Source organism: Microtus oregoni, unplaced genomic scaffold (genome assembly GCF_018167655.1).
Source record: "Microtus oregoni isolate MIOR12 unplaced genomic scaffold, Mior012 000071F_ref0000514, whole genome shotgun sequence".
In the NCBI taxonomy this organism is placed as follows: Eukaryota; Metazoa; Chordata; class Mammalia; order Rodentia; family Cricetidae; genus Microtus; species Microtus oregoni.
Window position 1 is genome coordinate 4,066,271 of NW_024543978.1, and position 18,251 is coordinate 4,084,521.

The 18,251-nt window shown below is 48.4% G+C and overlaps 1 protein-coding gene across 2 annotated transcripts in view; it reads right to left on the reverse strand.

The window, feature by feature from the left end:
- Znf831 (zinc finger protein 831) overlaps positions 1-18,251 on the reverse strand; it is a 110,156-nt gene that overhangs the window by 41,897 nt on the left and 50,008 nt on the right. For both annotated transcript variants that reach the window (XM_041641936.1, XM_041641935.1), the window contains exon 4: positions 12,919-13,055. In XM_041641936.1, the coding sequence (XP_041497870.1) occupies positions 12,919-13,055 (137 nt within the window). The remainder of the gene's footprint in view (positions 1-12,918; positions 13,056-18,251) is intronic.

The window sequence follows — 18,251 nt, forward strand, 5'->3', positions numbered from 1 at the left end:
TCTTCTAATATGCTACTGGCAGAGATTAATTAGCAAGCAATTTGGGAGTCTCTGCTGAAACTGTGCAGCAGGAGGCTAAGGGGATGGCTTGGTGGTTACCACACAACCACAAGATCAGAGTTCATCCCTGTACACAAGGAGGAGCCAGGCATAGCATCCTGCATCTACAGTCAGCCCCAGCTCTGGGGAGGTAGAGACAAGCAACGCTCTGGCAGCTTATTGGCCAGCCAACCTAGAAGTATCTTCAAGCTTCAGGTTCAGTGATCAGCCCTGCCTTAAAAGTAAGGTGGCAAACAATTGGGAAAGATACTCAGCATCAACTTCTATCCTCCATACCAATACCACATGACCCCTCAGGAACACACAGATTTTCCAAGGTCCGATATCACCAGCAGAGGTGCTGGATGGGGGGTGGGCTGCCCAAGTCTTAGCCTCATTTATTATTGTATCGCAACATTTTAGAGATGGTATGTCCATGACTATGGAAGTCATTAAAGAGAAATCATCTCTTTCTCTTCTTCTCTCTCCTCTCTCTTCTCTGTCTTTCTTCTCCCTCTCCCTCTCTCTACTCTCTCTCTCTTCTCTATCTTCTTTCTCTCCCTTTCTCTCTTCTCTCTTCCTTCTCTCTCCTCTCTTTTATCTGTCTTTTCTCTCTTCTTTATCTTCTCTCTTCCTTCTTTCTCTCCCCCTCTCTTCTCTTTCTTCTCTCTTCTCTCTCTTTTCTCTCCCTTCTCTTTTTCATCTTTCCCCCTCTCCTCTCTCTTTTATCTGTCTTTTCTCTTCTTTATCTTCTCTCTTCCTTCTTTCTCTCCCCCCTCTTCTCTCTCTCTCTTTTCCCTTCTTTCTGCTCTCTCTTCTCTCCCTCTCTTTTCTCTTCTCTTTACCTCTCCTCCTCCTCCTCCTCCTCCTCCTCCTCCTCCTTCTTCTTCTTCTTCTCTCTCTCTCTCTCTCTCTCTCTCTCTCTCTCTCTCTCTCTAAATTAGAAGACAAAGTCTCAATGCTAGCTTCCTCCCTTCCTCCTGGTGGATACCACCAGTGTTACAGGCAGGAATTGAGGTGCAGGGTACACACACTTTCACTTCCAGATCCATGTGTCCAGAACAAGGAGAACTGGACAGGGACACATGGAGAGTAGCAGGGAAGCTTTGATAAAGGTGACACATCTGGGGCTGCATGGCAGGTGCTGTTGAAAAGACAGGGACCTGCTTCGGATTTATCTCCATGGTAGGTACTTCTGCTCATCTCTGTTCCTGAAGCCTTGGCGGGCAGCATTCCTCTGCCGACAGGAAGGCTTCCCTATACTAATTTGAACACTCCTCTCGTGCGGCACTGACCTATTTCCTCCCAACATTTACCTCCTACAGAAAGGTCCCAGCCAGTCTCTGACACTCCCCACACTAGCAAAGTTCTTCAGGGACACAAAGCAACTTCAGCTTGGACCTGCGCTCATAGGACTCACCAACCTTGCTTACCCTGTTGTTTATCTTTGTTACAGTGCCTTAGGGCAAACCATATCAGTCTTCTGCTTGCTGAAATGGTAAGCAGTCCCTGTTGAAAATAAATGTAAGGTGGGGGGGGGGTTGGGGGTTTTTTTTGGGGGGGGGTTGTTTTGTTTGGTTGTTTCACCCTGTTTTGTTTTGTCCCTTTCTCTTTGATTGGTTTGTTTTTGGCTTTGTTGTTGTTGGGTTTTGACGCTTTTTGAGCAGCATCTTACTCCATAGACCAGGCTGTTCTCAACCTTGCAATAATCCTCCTGCATCCGCCTCTCCAGGTCTGGGAGAACTCTGTGTGTGTGTGTGTGTGTGTGTGTGTGTGTGTGTGTGTGTGATCACCCACTCCAGTTCAGCACCATTTCTGAGGGTCCATGTGAATGGCTTGAACTGAGTAAAGCCCACTGCTGCGCTGGCCACCAGATTTCTCATCTGAGTGATTCCACGCAGGTTGCTAGACACACGTCGCCAAGCCTCAGTTTCCCTTTGTGCTCAATGAGGACAAGAGTCATTCCTCCTACGTCTACCCAGAGGTATAGCCATAGACGAGTCTTCTAGATTGCAGAGACTGCTTCCTAAGCTTAAATTTGAGAGCATTTTCTAAAGACTCCCTTTAGAGATGCAGCGAGAACATGGCAGTGTTTACTGCTGTAAGCCATGCTGAATGCCGGAAGCTGCAGACCATAAACCCAATGTACTTCTTCTCATTCCATAAAACAGCTCCTTCAATCAGTGTGACTTCAGATGTGTCATCAGGCACAAGGCCACACTCAGTTCCTCTTCGGTGTTCCAATTTTAGTCTGTGTAATGAGAAGAGTGGCAGGCCTTCCAATCCACCCAGAAAAGTAAAAACCCAAATAATTAACCTCCATTACTTCAATGTTCTCTCTCTGCTTCTGCAAAATCCGTTTCTAAGGAAATATAGAAGAGTAATCATTCTCCCACAGAATGTTCTAATGTACCCCAGCCCCCAGCTCCAGAGTAAATAGGACAGGGCTCACTTAATGGAAAAGGCCTTTTTACTGCAAGAAATCTCAATAATAATAATAATCAAAGCAGATATGCCATCCATTCGAGAGAGATGTGCATAGGAGCACAAGGACGGGCCAAGCTAATTACCAGATTCTTTTTGCAGCCCTGGGTCAATAACTGTGATATCAGGCGAATGATAATGAGGCAGGGAGTGCGTCGCTTCCAGCTCACCGGGAAGAAAATGTCCCTCTGGAAATGCAAACAAGACCCAGAGATGTGGCACCCACCTCCACCTCCCCCAGTTATGCTCTGAGAGCCAGGGTGCCGCACACCCAAGGAGCACATGTACTGTGTTACACAACAAGAGGCACACAGGTGCTGTGTCACAACAAGAGGCACACAGGTACTGTGTCACACAACAAGAACGCCTCAACAGCCTCGCTCAGGTGGGGCCAGCCCTTTTTCTGCACAGACTGATGGGACTTTCAGTTGCTGTTTTCTTTTCTTCCTTTGTGTGTACATGTGTGCAGGTACAGATGTGGGCATGCGTGTGCACGCGTGTGAAGGCCAGAGGCTAACCTGGGGTATGATCCATTCTCTTTTTTGAGACAAGGTTGGACCCTGATTAGACTGACTGACCATTGAGCCCCAGAGATCTTCCTGTCTCTAGCTCCCCAACGCTGGGATAGGTGCACCCCATCACACTCAGCTTTTAAAACAGGAAAAAGTGCTATGTGTGTGTATGTACTGTGTGTGCTTGTGGGTGCCTGGAGAGGCCGGAGGAGGGTTTCAGACCCCCAAGCTGGGGTTACAGACAATAGCAAGTTGCCTGCTGTGTATGCTGGGAAACCAGCTCAGGTCCTCTGCAAGAGCAGCCCATGGTCTTAAGGGCTGAGCCTTCGCTCCAGCCCAGGCCCTAGCTGGGGATTGAACTCAGGCCTTCTCTCTTGTGTGACTTCACTGGATGAGTCATCTCCCAGCCCCTTAACTGATTTTCCTAGTGGGAACAAAACCCCAGAGCCTGCGATTGAACGGCCATGCACACGCACATGCTGGACTCTCAGGGCTTCTCAAGAGAGACCCCGCCTTGGGCAACACAGTGGAAAAATCATTTTCAGAACACTGTTTATCTGTGAACTTCCCCCATGGCTTTGAAAGGTCAGTCCTGAGCTAGCTGGCTCCAGCTGGCTCAAGCTGGCACTTGGTGGAAAATTGCCCCCCTGCCTCCAAGCTGGTAAGAAAAGACTCAGGGCAAAGGCTGGACCCCATCACATACACATGCAAATGACGTCGGGACACCTGCCGCTCACCCTCCCCTGACCCAGGAAGACTGCAACTTTATTAGTTTCCTAATCCCCACCACAACAAACCACTCCCTGAAGATGTCACAGGCCTTTCTGAGTCTTAGTGCTAAAACCAAAAGGCCCTTGAGACCGACAGAAGTGGGGACACTTGAGACTTCCTCATGCTTCTGTCTTCTGTGGCTGGATTTACTGCTTAGCTGCAGAGGGGCCCAGGTGGGTGGCTGGCCACATGGCCTTTCTTCGCCTCCTTTTAGCTTATCCACCAACACACTGTGAACATTTCTGCTTCCGCTTGTGCACACAATTCCTACCCGAGAATGGATTTTTCAGGATTTTCAAAGATAATTTTCATTATGGGTGATTTTTTTTTCCCATAGGGGCTGGCATTGGAAGGAATAAGGCCACTCTTCAAGACTTTAGTCCCAGTACAGTGTAGGAGGAAACCAAAGAGGATGAAAACTGCATGCACAGGCTGGCCCTAGCTACCTCCACCCCTCCAGAGTTTTCATCTGTAAAAATGAGGTGACAGCCCATGCGCCCTAAGACTGAAGATCATGATTCTGTGAAATTGAATTATGCTGTGAATTATGCTGGTCTGCCCACTGCCAGCCACATTAGACACCTGCTGTCTGGATTCTTCCATGATTGACACAACTTGGAAGCACAGTCAGAAACCAAATGTCCAAGTCTATACGTGGTCTTGTTCAATCTTACTTACATACTAATTATTTGTTGTTATTATTATTATAAATAATAATAATTATCATTATTTATTGATTAGAGGCAGGCTCTTTTGGATCCCAGGCTAGTCTCAAACTGGCTATATAGTCGAGAAAAGTCTTGAACCCCTGATCCTACTGCCTTAACCCCAGAGTGATGGCATTGCTGGCACATGCCACTATGTGTGGTTTGACTTCATTTATCTATTTACTTATATTTATCTATTAATTTATTATTGATGTGCTAGGGATCTAGTCCAGGGTCTCATACATGCTAGGCAAAGGCTTGACCATTGGCTTATGGCCCAGTCCTTCCTGCGCAGTCTTGAAGATCTGGGAACTGGGTCGTGACTGTTCTGTCTGATGACGTTCAGCTGCCGGAGCAGGCATTTGGTTCAGGTGTGTGCTCAGTGGGCACGAGCTCACCGTGGAAGTAGGCACAGAGGCCACCAGCATGGCCAGTCTGAGGCCACGGCTACTGAGAAAGTGACTGAGGTGAACAGTGGGGCCAAGACCTCACTGTGCATAGAGAAGAACTCACAACTCTCATTGTCCTGAAAAACAATGTAGTCTAAAGTTGGGGAGGAAAAAGAAAAAAGAAACGACAGAAAACTAAGATGAAGAGCCCACAAAGATAAAATCAAAGTAAACCCACTAATAGAGGTTATAATAGCAAGCTCTGCATTAACGAGAAATATCAATAAGAGCCAATTAGGTATCGATGAACGTGGAGTCCTCTGTGACACCTAACTAAGAGGTGTCAAGGGGCTTCCTTCACTTCTAATTGACTTCCGTAGCAAGCAAGTACCCCCAGAAGGATGCATTTTTTTCTTTCCCTTCATAAACACCTTATAGGATTTCATCAACTTATTTGAGGTGCTGCTCTGGAGCTGAGACCCCTAGCATCCCCGCTGCCATCCTTGCTGGGTTCCTCCCATTTGCTTTCTCCTTACCTGACTCCCCCGACGAGTGTGAATGAAGTGGGTTGAAGTGGGCCTCATTCACACCCTCTCTCATCACCCCCACGACCCTCAGCATCCTGGCTCTAATTTTCACTTAACAATCATTACACAGCCATCCCCTTATACACAGGGAGCATGTGTGAAGACCCACCATGGGTGACCAGGACTTCAGCCAGTACCAAGCCCCAAACAGACTCTCTGTTTATCTGGACACCATTGCCTACAATAGTGTGCAGTTTATAAATTAGGCCCATGAAGAGATTAACTAGAAATAAAGTTGAATATTTATAGCAATATACTGTTATGAAAGTGGCCGAGAACTTGCAAACTGTTTATTTCTAGAACTTTCCACTTAATGCTTTCACCACTACTCTAGGTGACGGGTAAGCGAAATGGCAGAAGGTACCGCTGTGGAGAAGGAGCATTTATTTGAAAATTATTCTGAAGGGCATGTGTGAGAGCAGGTTGGGGACAGAAAGGAGAGGCAGAGACAAGGAAGTAGGAGGGAATCACAGGGAGGGGAGAGGAGATGTATGGAGGGGAGGGGGAAGGAGGAATAGAGGAAGGAGAGCCAAGGGCTTAGATTTGCCTGCATTCATCTTATTAGAGGGAGTTGGGGAGGTTCCCCTGTTCCCAGCTAAGCAGCCACCCTCATGGTTGGGACACCCCAACCATCTGCTGGTACTCCAACCATCTGGATTCTAAGGTGCTTTCTTGGGATATTCATTGACTTGACTTGTTATTTAAAAACCAGTCTTTTGAATGAGGTAGTTCAAGCCTACTAGATTAAATCTACAAAACTGCTTCCTGTGATTGGATGCACACACAGACACATAGACACAGACACATACAGACATACAGACACATAGACACACACACATAGACACACACACAGACACATAGACACAGACCCATAGACAAAGACACACACGCACAAGACATACACACACAGACCCATAGACAAAGACACACACGCACAAGACATACACACACAGACACATAGACAAAGACACACACGCACAAGACATACACACACAGACACATAGACAGACACATAGACACACACACAGACATACACACAGAGAGACACATAGACACAGACACATAGACAAAGACACACACACAGACATACACACACAGACACATAGACACAGATACACACACACATATTCACACTTCCTGTACTGGGAGGCCTAGTAAGTCTTCTATCTACCAAGAAAGTTGTAGATCCCTCCTTGCCTTGCAGAAAGTTGGCTGAGGTAATGTTGGATTTAGGTTTAAGGAATTTTAAAAAGGCTCTGCTCTCAGGAGTATCTCGCAGCCTGGAGTCAGTATAGAGTTGCGTGCCTTAAGTTCCCTGGCCTTCTGCTTACGGATGGCTTCATCCCACACCATCTGTTAATCTGACTGATTAGCTCCAAGCTATTGAAATGGTTTAGACAGAAATCAAACATCTTTAAAAATATTTTTAAAAAACCATCCTCTCACTCTGTCTCATCCTAAATTATTGACAGGAAGAGAATTCAAAAAAAAAAAAAGAAAGAAAGAAAAAACGTTAAATCTAACTTGTTTTTGGATATGTGTGCTCTTGGCCATATTTGAAGATGTCTATTTCTTGGGAGCCTCCAGGGAGAAAACCCAGTTTTCCTACCTTCAAACCAGCAAATTCCTTATCCCAAAGTAATGGGTTTCTCAATTTCTTCTCTTGAATTTATCAATTTTCTCCAATTACAGCCTCTTGGATGGCCCACAACAAATCTCCACACACTGCCCTGCCCTGGGATGCAGTTCCTCCTCTCTCCCCCATACAGACACATGATCACCTGTTCGTTTAGTTACAGGCACACACAGGCAAAGGTACACACAGTCACAGGTACACACAACCATAGACACACAAAGTCACAGGTACACACAGTCACAGGTACACACAGTCAAAGGCACACACAGTCACAGACACACAGTCACAGGTACACACAGTCACAGACACACAGTCACAGGTACATAGTCACAGGCACACACAGTCACAGGCACACACAGTCACAGGTATACACAGTCACAGGTACACACAGTCACAGGTACACACAGGAACAAGCAGACACGGTCACAGGCACACACAGTCACAGGTACACACAGTCACAGGTACACACAGTCACAGGTACACACAGTCACAGGTACACACAGGAACAGGCAGACACGGTCACAGGCACACACAGTCAGAGGTACACACAGTCAAAGGCACACACGGTCACAGGCACACACAGTCACAGGTACACACAGTCACAGGCACACACAGTCACAGGTACACACAGTCACAGGCACACACAGTCACAGGTACACACAGTCACAGGTACACACAGTCACAGGCACACACAGTCACAGGTACACACAGTCACAGGCACACACAGTCACAGGTACATAGTCACAGGCACACACAGTCACAGGCACACACAGTCACAGGCACACACAGTCACAGGTATACACAGTCACAGACCCACATATTCACGGGCACACAGTCATAGGCACACACAGTCACAGGTACACACAGTTACAGACACACACAGTCAGAGACACACAGTCATAGGCACACACAGTCACAGGTACACACAGGAACAGGCAGACACAGTCACAGGTACACACAGGAACAGGCAGACACAGTTATAAGCATACACAGTCACAGACACACACAGTCACAGGTACACACAGGAACAGGTACACACAGTCACAGGCACACACAGTCACAGGTATACAAAGTCACAGGTACACACAGTCACAGGTACACACAGTCACAGGCACACACAGTCACAGGTACACACAGTCACAGACACATAGTCACAGGCACACAAAGTCACAAGTACACAGTCAGGCACACACAGTCATTTATAAATGGAGGACCACCATGGCCCAGTGCAGCATCCTTTGAAGTTAGAGCAAGCTGAGTTTCACACCTCGCCCCCCTGAGCCCTTCACTTCTCTTCATGGTCACACTAGCTAGCAGTGGGAATGAAGCCCTTTAGCCCTTGGGTTTCCAAGCAGTGTTTACTTTGACATGCTTTCCCATCCCCAGCTGAGGTGTCCATCACACTCTGTCAAGCCCAGCTTGCAGGGCTGCCCTGTCACCCTTTCTGAAGTCTCCTCTGACACTTCAATAAAGACACACAGAGATTAATTCTTCCCAAGCCAGTGTGCAGACCTCGCTAGGCAGGCTTACACCTGTCCTGCAATGGTTTCCAGTTCTTCCTAATTGAAGGGGCAGGAGGCCTTTGAAAATGGGTACTAGGGACCCCATCCTCGGGCTCAGTCTGCTGCTCAAATATCAAACAGAAGAGTTAGACACCTGAGAACCCTGCAGGCTGGTCAGGGTACTATTATGCATATGGAGTGTGAGCCGGGAGCTGGGTCCCTGCTGGGAGAATTAACTTAGCTTTCTCTATCCTTGGGTTCTGTTTCTGCTGAGACTTGGTCTTATTCATTGGCTCACGACTTTGTTCTTGGAACTGTGCCAAAGTCATGGAAGACTACTGTTGAGTTTGGACTACACAGAGTAGATTACCCCCAAATGTAGGGACGTGGGGGGATGTCTGGAGCCTCTCAGACACCCTGCAGGGTAGATACAGATCCTCCCTTGAGGTCAAGAGGGGCTTTTAAGGAGATGAAAGGGGCCACTCTGGTTATGAGAGCCCTGGATCTCAGTGATCAAGCCAGTGCATGTCCTATGAGCAAGGCCCAAATGAGAGTAGATGCTCTTTTCTTTGACTTGCATAATTCCCATGGCTGGGGCCGGAGGGTGAGGCTAGCCACACTCTAGGGGAATGTTGAGCTGAATTCTACACAGCCCACAAAGTCACATGTGAAGGCCCTGCCCATGACTCTCCCAGGCAGTCCCCCAAAATTCTCTTTAAAGGACATGGATGTCTCCCATGGCTACTGACAGGGATGCTACCTGAAGTCTGAGAATTCTGTGTCCCCAAGTGTTACAGAGTCTAATGCTAAGGGTCGGTGGAGGTGGGGACTGTGTGTGTGTGTTGTTGTTGATGTCGGTAGAAGTCTGAAGTCAACATCAAGAGTCTCCTGCAATTACTTGCCACCTTATCTTTTGAGAGAGGGTTTCTCAATGAACCTGTAGCTCATCAATTTGGCCAAATTGGCTTCTCAGTGAAGGCCAGAGATTCTCCTGTATCCACCTTTTCAGTGCTAACATTACATGGTTGGCTTTTCATTTGGGTATCAGGGACTGAATTCAGGCCTACACATTTACCCAGCAAGCACTTTATCTAGTGAGCCATTTCCCCAGTCCCATGGTTCTGTTTTTATAGCTTAGGCTAACTGGAATATTCTGCCAAATGTGTTTACTGTCAGGGTGATCCCAGGTGACATGTCCACACTGATGCCCCCGCATGCACCATGGCCTTTCATCATCTAAGAAGACATTTGCAATCCCTGATGCGGGATTGTATGAGAGCGAATTACAAAGGCGGAACAACCCTGGGGATCTGTGAAAACGGTGTTGCTAGGTTCTGCAAAACTCGCTAATTCAGGGTTCTTAAGATGAGGGGACCCTAGGTTTAGTGAGGATCATGAACCCAATGACAGGTGTCCTTGTAAGAAAAAGGCTGGGGGCCATGTGAAAATGGAGCTAGCTACTGAAGGGTGAGGCTGCAGGCCAAAGAAACTAGGATCATGGGGATGGAAGAACAGGGAGAAATCTGTCCCTGAACCTTTGAGGAACACGAGGCTCCGGGGCTGCCTGGGAGAACCGTGAGGGGACAGGAAGTGCCGGGTTTGTGATGGTGTTATATGGGAAACCAGTACAAGCTTCCTGCATCCCATAGGCGTACTGGATGATGATACACCCTTAACTGGACCACCCCACATGGCCGCTCCTGCACTTTCCCTCACATTCCTCCTTCCGGAGGAGTCTCCTCCCTGTGCCCAATGTCAGCCAGAACACTGTACCCACCTCCTACCAAGACTCAGGAGAGTGGCTTCATAGTCCTCTTGCCAGCATGAGGACTAGTCGCCATGGGTCTCTCTTTCACTCGGCATCCTGCACACACCACTGCCACACATCTGTGCATGCTAACAACCAACATCATCGGCTACTTCGGATGCTGCGAAGGAAGGCCGCACCGAGAAGCTCCTGCAACCTCATACTGAGCATCTGGGTCTATAGGCCAGAGCTTATGTATCTTAGCTTAACCATCAAAATCCTTCACGGGGAAGCGAGCAGGTGACCGATGACATTCCCAGTGTGGTCAAAGATGGACAAGGAGCCAGGAGGCCTGTTACCAAGAGCAGGAATTCTCTCTGCCTCTCCCAGCTGTACAACACAGAGCCTAGGGCCATGGCTAGGCTGGTGTGAGCGCCCAACACAGCTGGATTCACCATTCCAAAGCTGTTCAGGAAGAGAGCTGGAGACCTCCCTTCTGGAGAACAATGGGTAGAGTTCGGTTGGTTCCGGTTGTGCCACCTGTGGCTGCTGGCAACCTCTTGCCCATAGACTGCCATAGACAGCTCATTTGCAGTGTCCCATCAGGGATGATAGTTACTGGAGCTCCAGGCCACATCAGGGAAAAACCCTAGAACCAAACTCTCTGAGAACATGGGAGGATGGGGTCATGCTAACCAGGAATGAAGAGCCGGGGCCATGGCTCCAACACGGAGTCATTTCAACGTGGGACTGCTCTGCTTACAGCTCCTCACCTTCTAGCGCTCTGAGATCTGGGTTCCCAACAATGGGATGCAAGTTGAAGAACCACTCTAGGAATGGGAAGAGCCCATACTCTGAGAGTCTAGAAAGCACAGAGGCCATCAATACTGTTGTATGAAGGCCCACTGAGAAAGCACAGTCACACAGTATCCTGTGGCCCTTGTATGGAAGACTGTTCTCTTGTTCTGATCTACAGACAAGCCCATGAGTAGTTCTGAAATGCCCTCCACAGAGGATATCACAGCATAGGAGCTGGTTTCACTGAGTAAGGAACAAAGGGATGTAGACAAAGGTGAACACCATGGGCAGTAGAGAAAGAGCAGGGTTCAGTTCCTTCATCCTTCTGCACCCCAGCCTTCCCCCTTGAAATTCTTCCACAAGAAGAGAATTTTGCCATTTGCAGCTGGGCATCCAACAGCAAGAGTGAATAACTACGATGAGTTGGTTCTGAGTAGCAAAGCATTAGGCCTCATGTTCCTCTCTCCATGAAGAGAAGACTTTGGGGACAGGGTAAGGGGGAAGAGGGGTGGAGCAAGTGCCATTTGCCTGTAGCGGGTGCTGGGAGCTACACAGAGGTGGAGAAGTAAATGCCCCCACCATGGATCCTAAGGACAAAGCTCAGGGTCAGCTCTCAAACCAACCAGTCAACAATCAGCCACAAACTCAGATGCTACTGGCCAGATGGCCCCACAGCCTCTCACGGTGGCTCCATTCCTTCCAGTCAAAGCCTGTGCAAGCAAGAGCAAGGCTGGAGTCACTGCTGTTGGGTGAAAGGGACATTGTGACCCAGAAAAATTCTCTGACCTGTCCTAGCTGCTCAGGGACGGAAGCTTGAACCATCTCTGTAGTGATGAGGCAAGCAGGCCTGCTTTTCATTCTGCCCAGCTCCTGCACGGCTAGCTTTACACTCGAAATAACAACATACAAATTGTATTCATTTAAACACTGCTTGGCCCATTAGCTCTAGCCTCCTCTTGACTAACTCTCATATCTTGCTTTAACCCATTTCTAATAATCTGTGTAGCACCACAAAGTGATGGCTTACCGGAAAAGATTCAGCATGTCTGACCTGGCGGCTGGCTCCATCGCATCTGACCCAGAGAGGAGAGGCATGGCGATTGCCTAACTTCCCTTCTTCCCAGCATTCTGTTCTGTGTACTCCACCCACCTAAGGGCTGGCCTATCAAATGGCCAAGGCAGTTTCTTTATTAACCAATGAAATCAACACAAAACAGAAGACCCTCCCACATCACATCTCTTCTCCAGAAAGCAGCCTCTTCGAGTTCGGGCTGTATTTCTCTCTGGTCCTCACTGCTGCCCAGGTAAGCATTACACATGGAACCGCCATACCTGTCCATGCCTCTGACACCAACCACAGCCTCTATGCCCCTCCCCAGAGCGATGGCATTGTGCAAAGCACTGAGCTCACTTCTCTAGAGATGGGGGAAGCACCAAGGACTTCTAGTGAACACATCCCCAGATCGTTTCCAGATCCCAGAGGGAATCCATACTTGTGTAGAACCTGCTGTCGCTAGGCCCATTGTTTGTACAGCCCAGAACTGACATCTTGATGTCGTACCCCCTGCCATTTCCATAGATCAAGTCTGATTGTCTCACAGATAAAAACTTCATCATGGCCCTTCATACAAGTGGCCCCTCTGGATCTGGCCTGGCACTGGCCCGTTTACTGCTATCCTGGCATAAATGCCAGGGTGTGGTGCATTTGTTCTCTGCATCTGGATTTGCTGCCAAGGCAAGCGTTACCTGCCGCTTCTGATGAAGCCTTCCCAAGGGTCCCTCGTGGCTCCAGTCCCTCAAGTTGGTGGGGGAGACAGCTTCTTCTTGGCAACCAGGGTGGCTTGCACAGTCGTTTGGCTCTCTGCCAGAAACTTCCTTCATATCTGTGGGGCAGAGCAATGCATACATAGCCATCAGGTAGAACACTGTGTGCCAGGAAAACCAGAGAGGCTCTGAGGGTGGCTGAGAATCTCGGGGCTGCCCTGAGCACCTTCTCACCAGCCACCCCCACTCATCTCTCCTCACCCCTCTCCCAACTCACCTTCTAACCCCAGGATGTGAGGAGAGAAATAGCACAACCCACGAGCCTGTGTGAGATGGGGCTGATGTTTTGTTTTGAAACAAGCTCGAATGGAGCCCAACCTGGCCTTGAACTTTCTGCATCATAGCCGAGGATCGTCTTGCACTTCTGATCCTCCTGCCTCAGCCTTCTGAGTCCTGGGATCACAGGTGAGCACTAGCATGCAATGCCGAGGCCAAAGCCCAGGACTTTGTGTGCGTAAGGAAGGCACTCTACCCAGGAAGGCACATCCCCAGCCTGAGATCATGTTCACGTGCCGTGCTGCCTAGGAACAGCTTGGGGAAATGGCTCTGCAGGTCGATATGGATTTATACGGATGTTAGATTCTGGTCCTTCACTACTCACTAAACACTTTGCTGCAGAGAACTTTGTACAAAGATGTAAATGTTTTGCAGTCAGCAGAGATCCGTATGTTAGCTGCTATCTTCCTGGGGCTACTGAACGGGTCAGCGACAGTTATGTTAAGAGTCGCACACGGTCACTGATGCCACCATAGGTGGTGTTGACAGCCTGCATCTTGGGGTCTACACAGATTCCCCATCAGTGAGCCCCAGCCAGAACATCTGATCTAATGGTCCCCAACACAAAATGTCACTCACAACCCAGAGGGAAGACATGATAAGGATGGAGAAAGAGAAAAGACTGGGAGTTCACTTGCGCTGATTGTCTTGGAAATTTCTCACTCCTCTTGGTGCTGGTGCATGCTCTTTGTAACATGCGCACCGTGTGTCCAGTGAGCAATCTAATGACCTTGTGGCCCTTTCTTCGAATGCAGGTTCACTGTGTTCTACCGACGAGCAGGTACAGCCCTAAATGGACACGCCATCTGGTCTAGCACTCAGAGTTCGCAGGTAAGCAAACTGAGATGAAGGCTTATAGCCACAGGCCTTAAGCTCCTTTGAAAGCTCTTCACCCTGTTTGCAGACACTTATGGGAGCCCCCTCCCTGTGCGGGCTGCAGTTGCCAAGCACTTGACTCCCGTGGAGCTCCACAGACCTTCTGGAGAGGAAGTAACATGCATAGCCGCTCTTCTGCCTCTACTGCTTCTGCAAAGACCCAGGCACCTGAGCGAGTCACAGGGGCTGCCTGCAGGATTTCAATACGGCTTGAAGAGCACAGAATCCCCCAGATGTTGCCTTTTTCTGGCACCAACAATAAGAAAGTGGTTTTCTGTTTATCTTTCCAGGTGTCTACATTTGAGGAAAAAAAAAAAAAACTTGCTTTTCCTGTTTGGATCAGGAGTTGTGGCTCCTAAGGGTTGGAGTCAGGGTACCTGGAACAGGAACTGTGGCCCCTGGGTTTGGGGTGGGGGTACCTGGCTCCTTCCCTGAAGCCTCTGTCTCATTTGTCCAGGCCACAAGCTCCTTAAAGAGCCATCAGGGGAGGGAGGACAGGCTGCTACTCACTCATCATAAACCGCCCCCCCCCAACCCACTGGAGCTCCTGCAGTGTGATTTCAAAGCGCACAGACAAAAGAAGGAAGGGAAGTGGGACTTGTGGGAAATGTCTGCCAGCGAGTGTGCAGGGTCACCTTTGCCCTCGAGACCACGGTAACCGCTGCGGGCTTGCAGGCGTGAAGAATGGCACATGACCTGAACCTTGGGGACGTCATTCCATCCAAGTTGTTAGGGGGTCTGTCAGGAGAGTTCCTGGTCCCTGAGGCCATCTTACCAAAGTGGGGCCTGGATGTTGTCTTTCTTAAGGAGCGCCCACGTGGACTCTGCGGCTGCTGTGGGCTGGGGTGTTCCTATCTCTCTGCGATCCTCTCAGAGGGGTCTTTGTCTGCAGTCCTCAAGCAGCTGCATTCAGAAAATGAGCCTGGTGGGGCAGTTCTTCAGGGACCCCCAAGGCATGTAGGCGCTATGAGGCAACATCCAACTGTTCTCCCTGAGGCTACACATCTCTGCCTGCCCCCCCCCCCATTGGAGTGGGGACATGCATATCCTTGGGTCAGGGGGGACTCACTTGCTTATGAATGCCTGGGAAACCTCCCATCTCACTTCCATTCCCTTGCAGCAGGGACCTGGTCATGTTGGATGAGACCGTCCAGTTACACACCCACCTCTAGGACAATCCCTCTCTAGAGGGTCTGGGGGCCCAGGCTGAGGCCCCCATTCCATTACAACACAGCTGCACTCCCTTCTCCCTGCCCTCACCTGCCCTCCTAAGAGCTCACCCTCCCCAGTCGCTTACCCTCAAACCCTCACCTCGGGCTCCACTTTCTAAGAAACACTCAGGTGTTGGATGTGAGTGGCCTCCTTCTCAAAATGCTTGCTTTGGTCTGAAGGACTTTGAGCAGGCCCATGACCGATACTAAGTACATGTCAACTTCGTACGTGACGCTAGACCTGTCCCTTCTCATTTCTCTTTCTCAGGGCTGAGTTTAAGATCACCTCCATTTTCCAAGGTCATGTCTAATTTACCACACTGGGCTGATCCATTTTCTCGTTTATATTTTTAAAAGGAAGCCCCTGGAGATTCGGGTTTTGAGCTGGGCTCTTGGGCTCCATGCAAGCTTCTCTATTCTTTGGGTTCTCTTTATGGATTTCATGATACGTTTATTCCTGGTCTTATGGAGACCAGTCACTGTAAGCATTTCTTGCCCAGGTCAGTCCAACAGGAACTTCTGAAGACTGCTAGGTTAAGGTATTGAGCTAAGGGGCTTCTGTGTGAACTGGAAAGTGGAGGATTGAGATTATTGTCGTGAATCTTGACAGTGGTTGAAGTGTATTAACCCCTTGTTGCTTTAAACACTGCTGTGTGCTTAGGTATCTAAGGACAACTGGCAGATGGCTGTAGAGACCAGCGTCACATGAGTTCACCCACTCAAATAGCACGCTCCAGCCCATCTTTTGTGTCTCCCAGCTCCTCTCACAGCCCCGAGGACACAGCAAAGCAAAGAGGAGAAGCAGAGAGAGAGCAGATTCAAAGCTCTGGTCCTGTGGGTGACCTGTCACAAGCTCTCAGACACGCATTGCAGCAGAGGTCATATGAGCTCAGGACCACCACTGACCAACCTGCCTCTATCCTTATCCTCACAGATTCCTCTAACTGAAAAAATCGCATAATGACAGAACAGCCCCACAGCCCTACACAGGAACCGTAAATAAGAAAGACCCTCACGATGAATAAAATCCTGTCCTAGGGGCCTGAGGTGAACCCCACTCCTTCAGGGGAGTGTGTGCCTGGTAGAACTGCCCTTCTCCTGCATGGCCTCACTTGGGGCTATCTAAGCTGCATTTGCCGGAAGCTTCCTCAGCCAAGTCTCTCAGCACTTCAACTTTGTACACAGCCACGAATTAATCAATAAAACCCAATTCTATGGTTCAGTGATTGTTGTGGGCCTGGCGCAGATGGATTCTGAGAACTTCGTGAGTCTCTGGGCCTCGAGTTAACACAAGAGTAATTAGGCATGCAAGCATGAAGTTTCTACGTGTTTTCACTGCTTCTCTCAAGATGGACCCCCGTGTTTTAGACACGTGGGGTAGCTAACATGTGTAGCTTTATTAATGAAACAGCAATTTTCATTATAGTGTTGAGAGGGAGAGAGAGAGAGAGAGAGAGAGAGAGAGAGAGAGAGAGAGGAGAAACAGAATGGAAAGCCCTGAGATGAACTTCAAGTATAAACAGGGAGCTAAAACCAGCAAACAGATGTGGGACCCTGGACTGATAGATAGGTCTGAGAGGTTTCTATGTAAATCCCACATAATGCTTTAGAGTTTTCCAATCAAATAAAATCTCTATCTGTGAAATATGTGAGCAATATATAAGCAAATATGTAGTTTCAAAAATATGAAGTCATACCCAGTTGCTAAAACAAATAAAAAATCATATTTGATCCATGCTCCCTGGTTGGCTAGGTCACAAACCAAATCCTTCCATAGATATGAGTGCATATATTTATATATATTAAAAAATATCAGAGGAAATCTTCATATGCTCCCGACATTAGGAGACTGAGAGTGACGGAAGGCTTTTTAACACATTGCTGAAGAAAAGGCGGCCTGTGGATCTATGAAAATGTGTAACTTCTAACACAGCATCCCAATTCTCAGGAGCTCAGGCAAGAGGATCAAAGGTTTGAGAGCTGCTTGGTCACGTTACCGAAATCACAGCTTAAAAAATAATAAGAACAAAAACAAACTCTTTCTGTTTGTTTTCTCAAGACAGGGTTTCTCTGTGCAACACCATGGCTGTCCTGGAACTCTCTCTGTAGGCCAGGCTGGCCTCAAACTCACAAGAGATCCACTTGCCTTCCAAGTGCTGGGATTAAAGGTGTGTGCCACCATGCCGGCAAAAACAACTTCTTCTGATGAGGCACAGCAAATTAAATGACCTGACCTAACCCTCTGATTCCATCACAGCTCTCCTTATACTGAAAATACAACTCAGTTGTTCTTTTTTTAATGATTTATTTTGTATTTTATTACTCTGGTGTTTCATCTGCGTGCATGTCTGCATGAGGGTGTCAGATCCCCTGTAACTGGAGTTACAGACAGTTGTGAGCTGCCACGTGGGTGCTGGGAATTGAACCCAGGTCCGTCTGGAAGAGTAGTCAGTACTCATAACCACTGATTCATCTCTCCAGCCTCAATTAAGTTGTTCTTAAAAATTAAATATACTTAAACGTACTGATAGTCTGATTGAAGTTGCAAAGCAGCTAACATTCACAAGAAAGAAAACCTGGGCGGGTAAGATTGTTTTCTTCTTGGTGGTTTTGCCAGACCAGGTGAATTCTATATTCCCTGTCTTAGGTGGGACAGGATCCTAGTGGAAGTCATGGGACGGTTTCTGTTACTGTAGAGACCTGAGGCCACAGCAGGCCACGTAACCACCACGGATGACTGAGAAGTGAGTGTTCCCACAGGAGCCGGGAGAAATCCCTCATCAGTCATAAAGAGAAGACACCTTCCTTGACCCCTAGGGACTGAGACCAGGAAAACCGTCAGTCCAGTTCTTCACTTATCCCAGAATCTGACAGGTACTTAGCAGAAGTCAC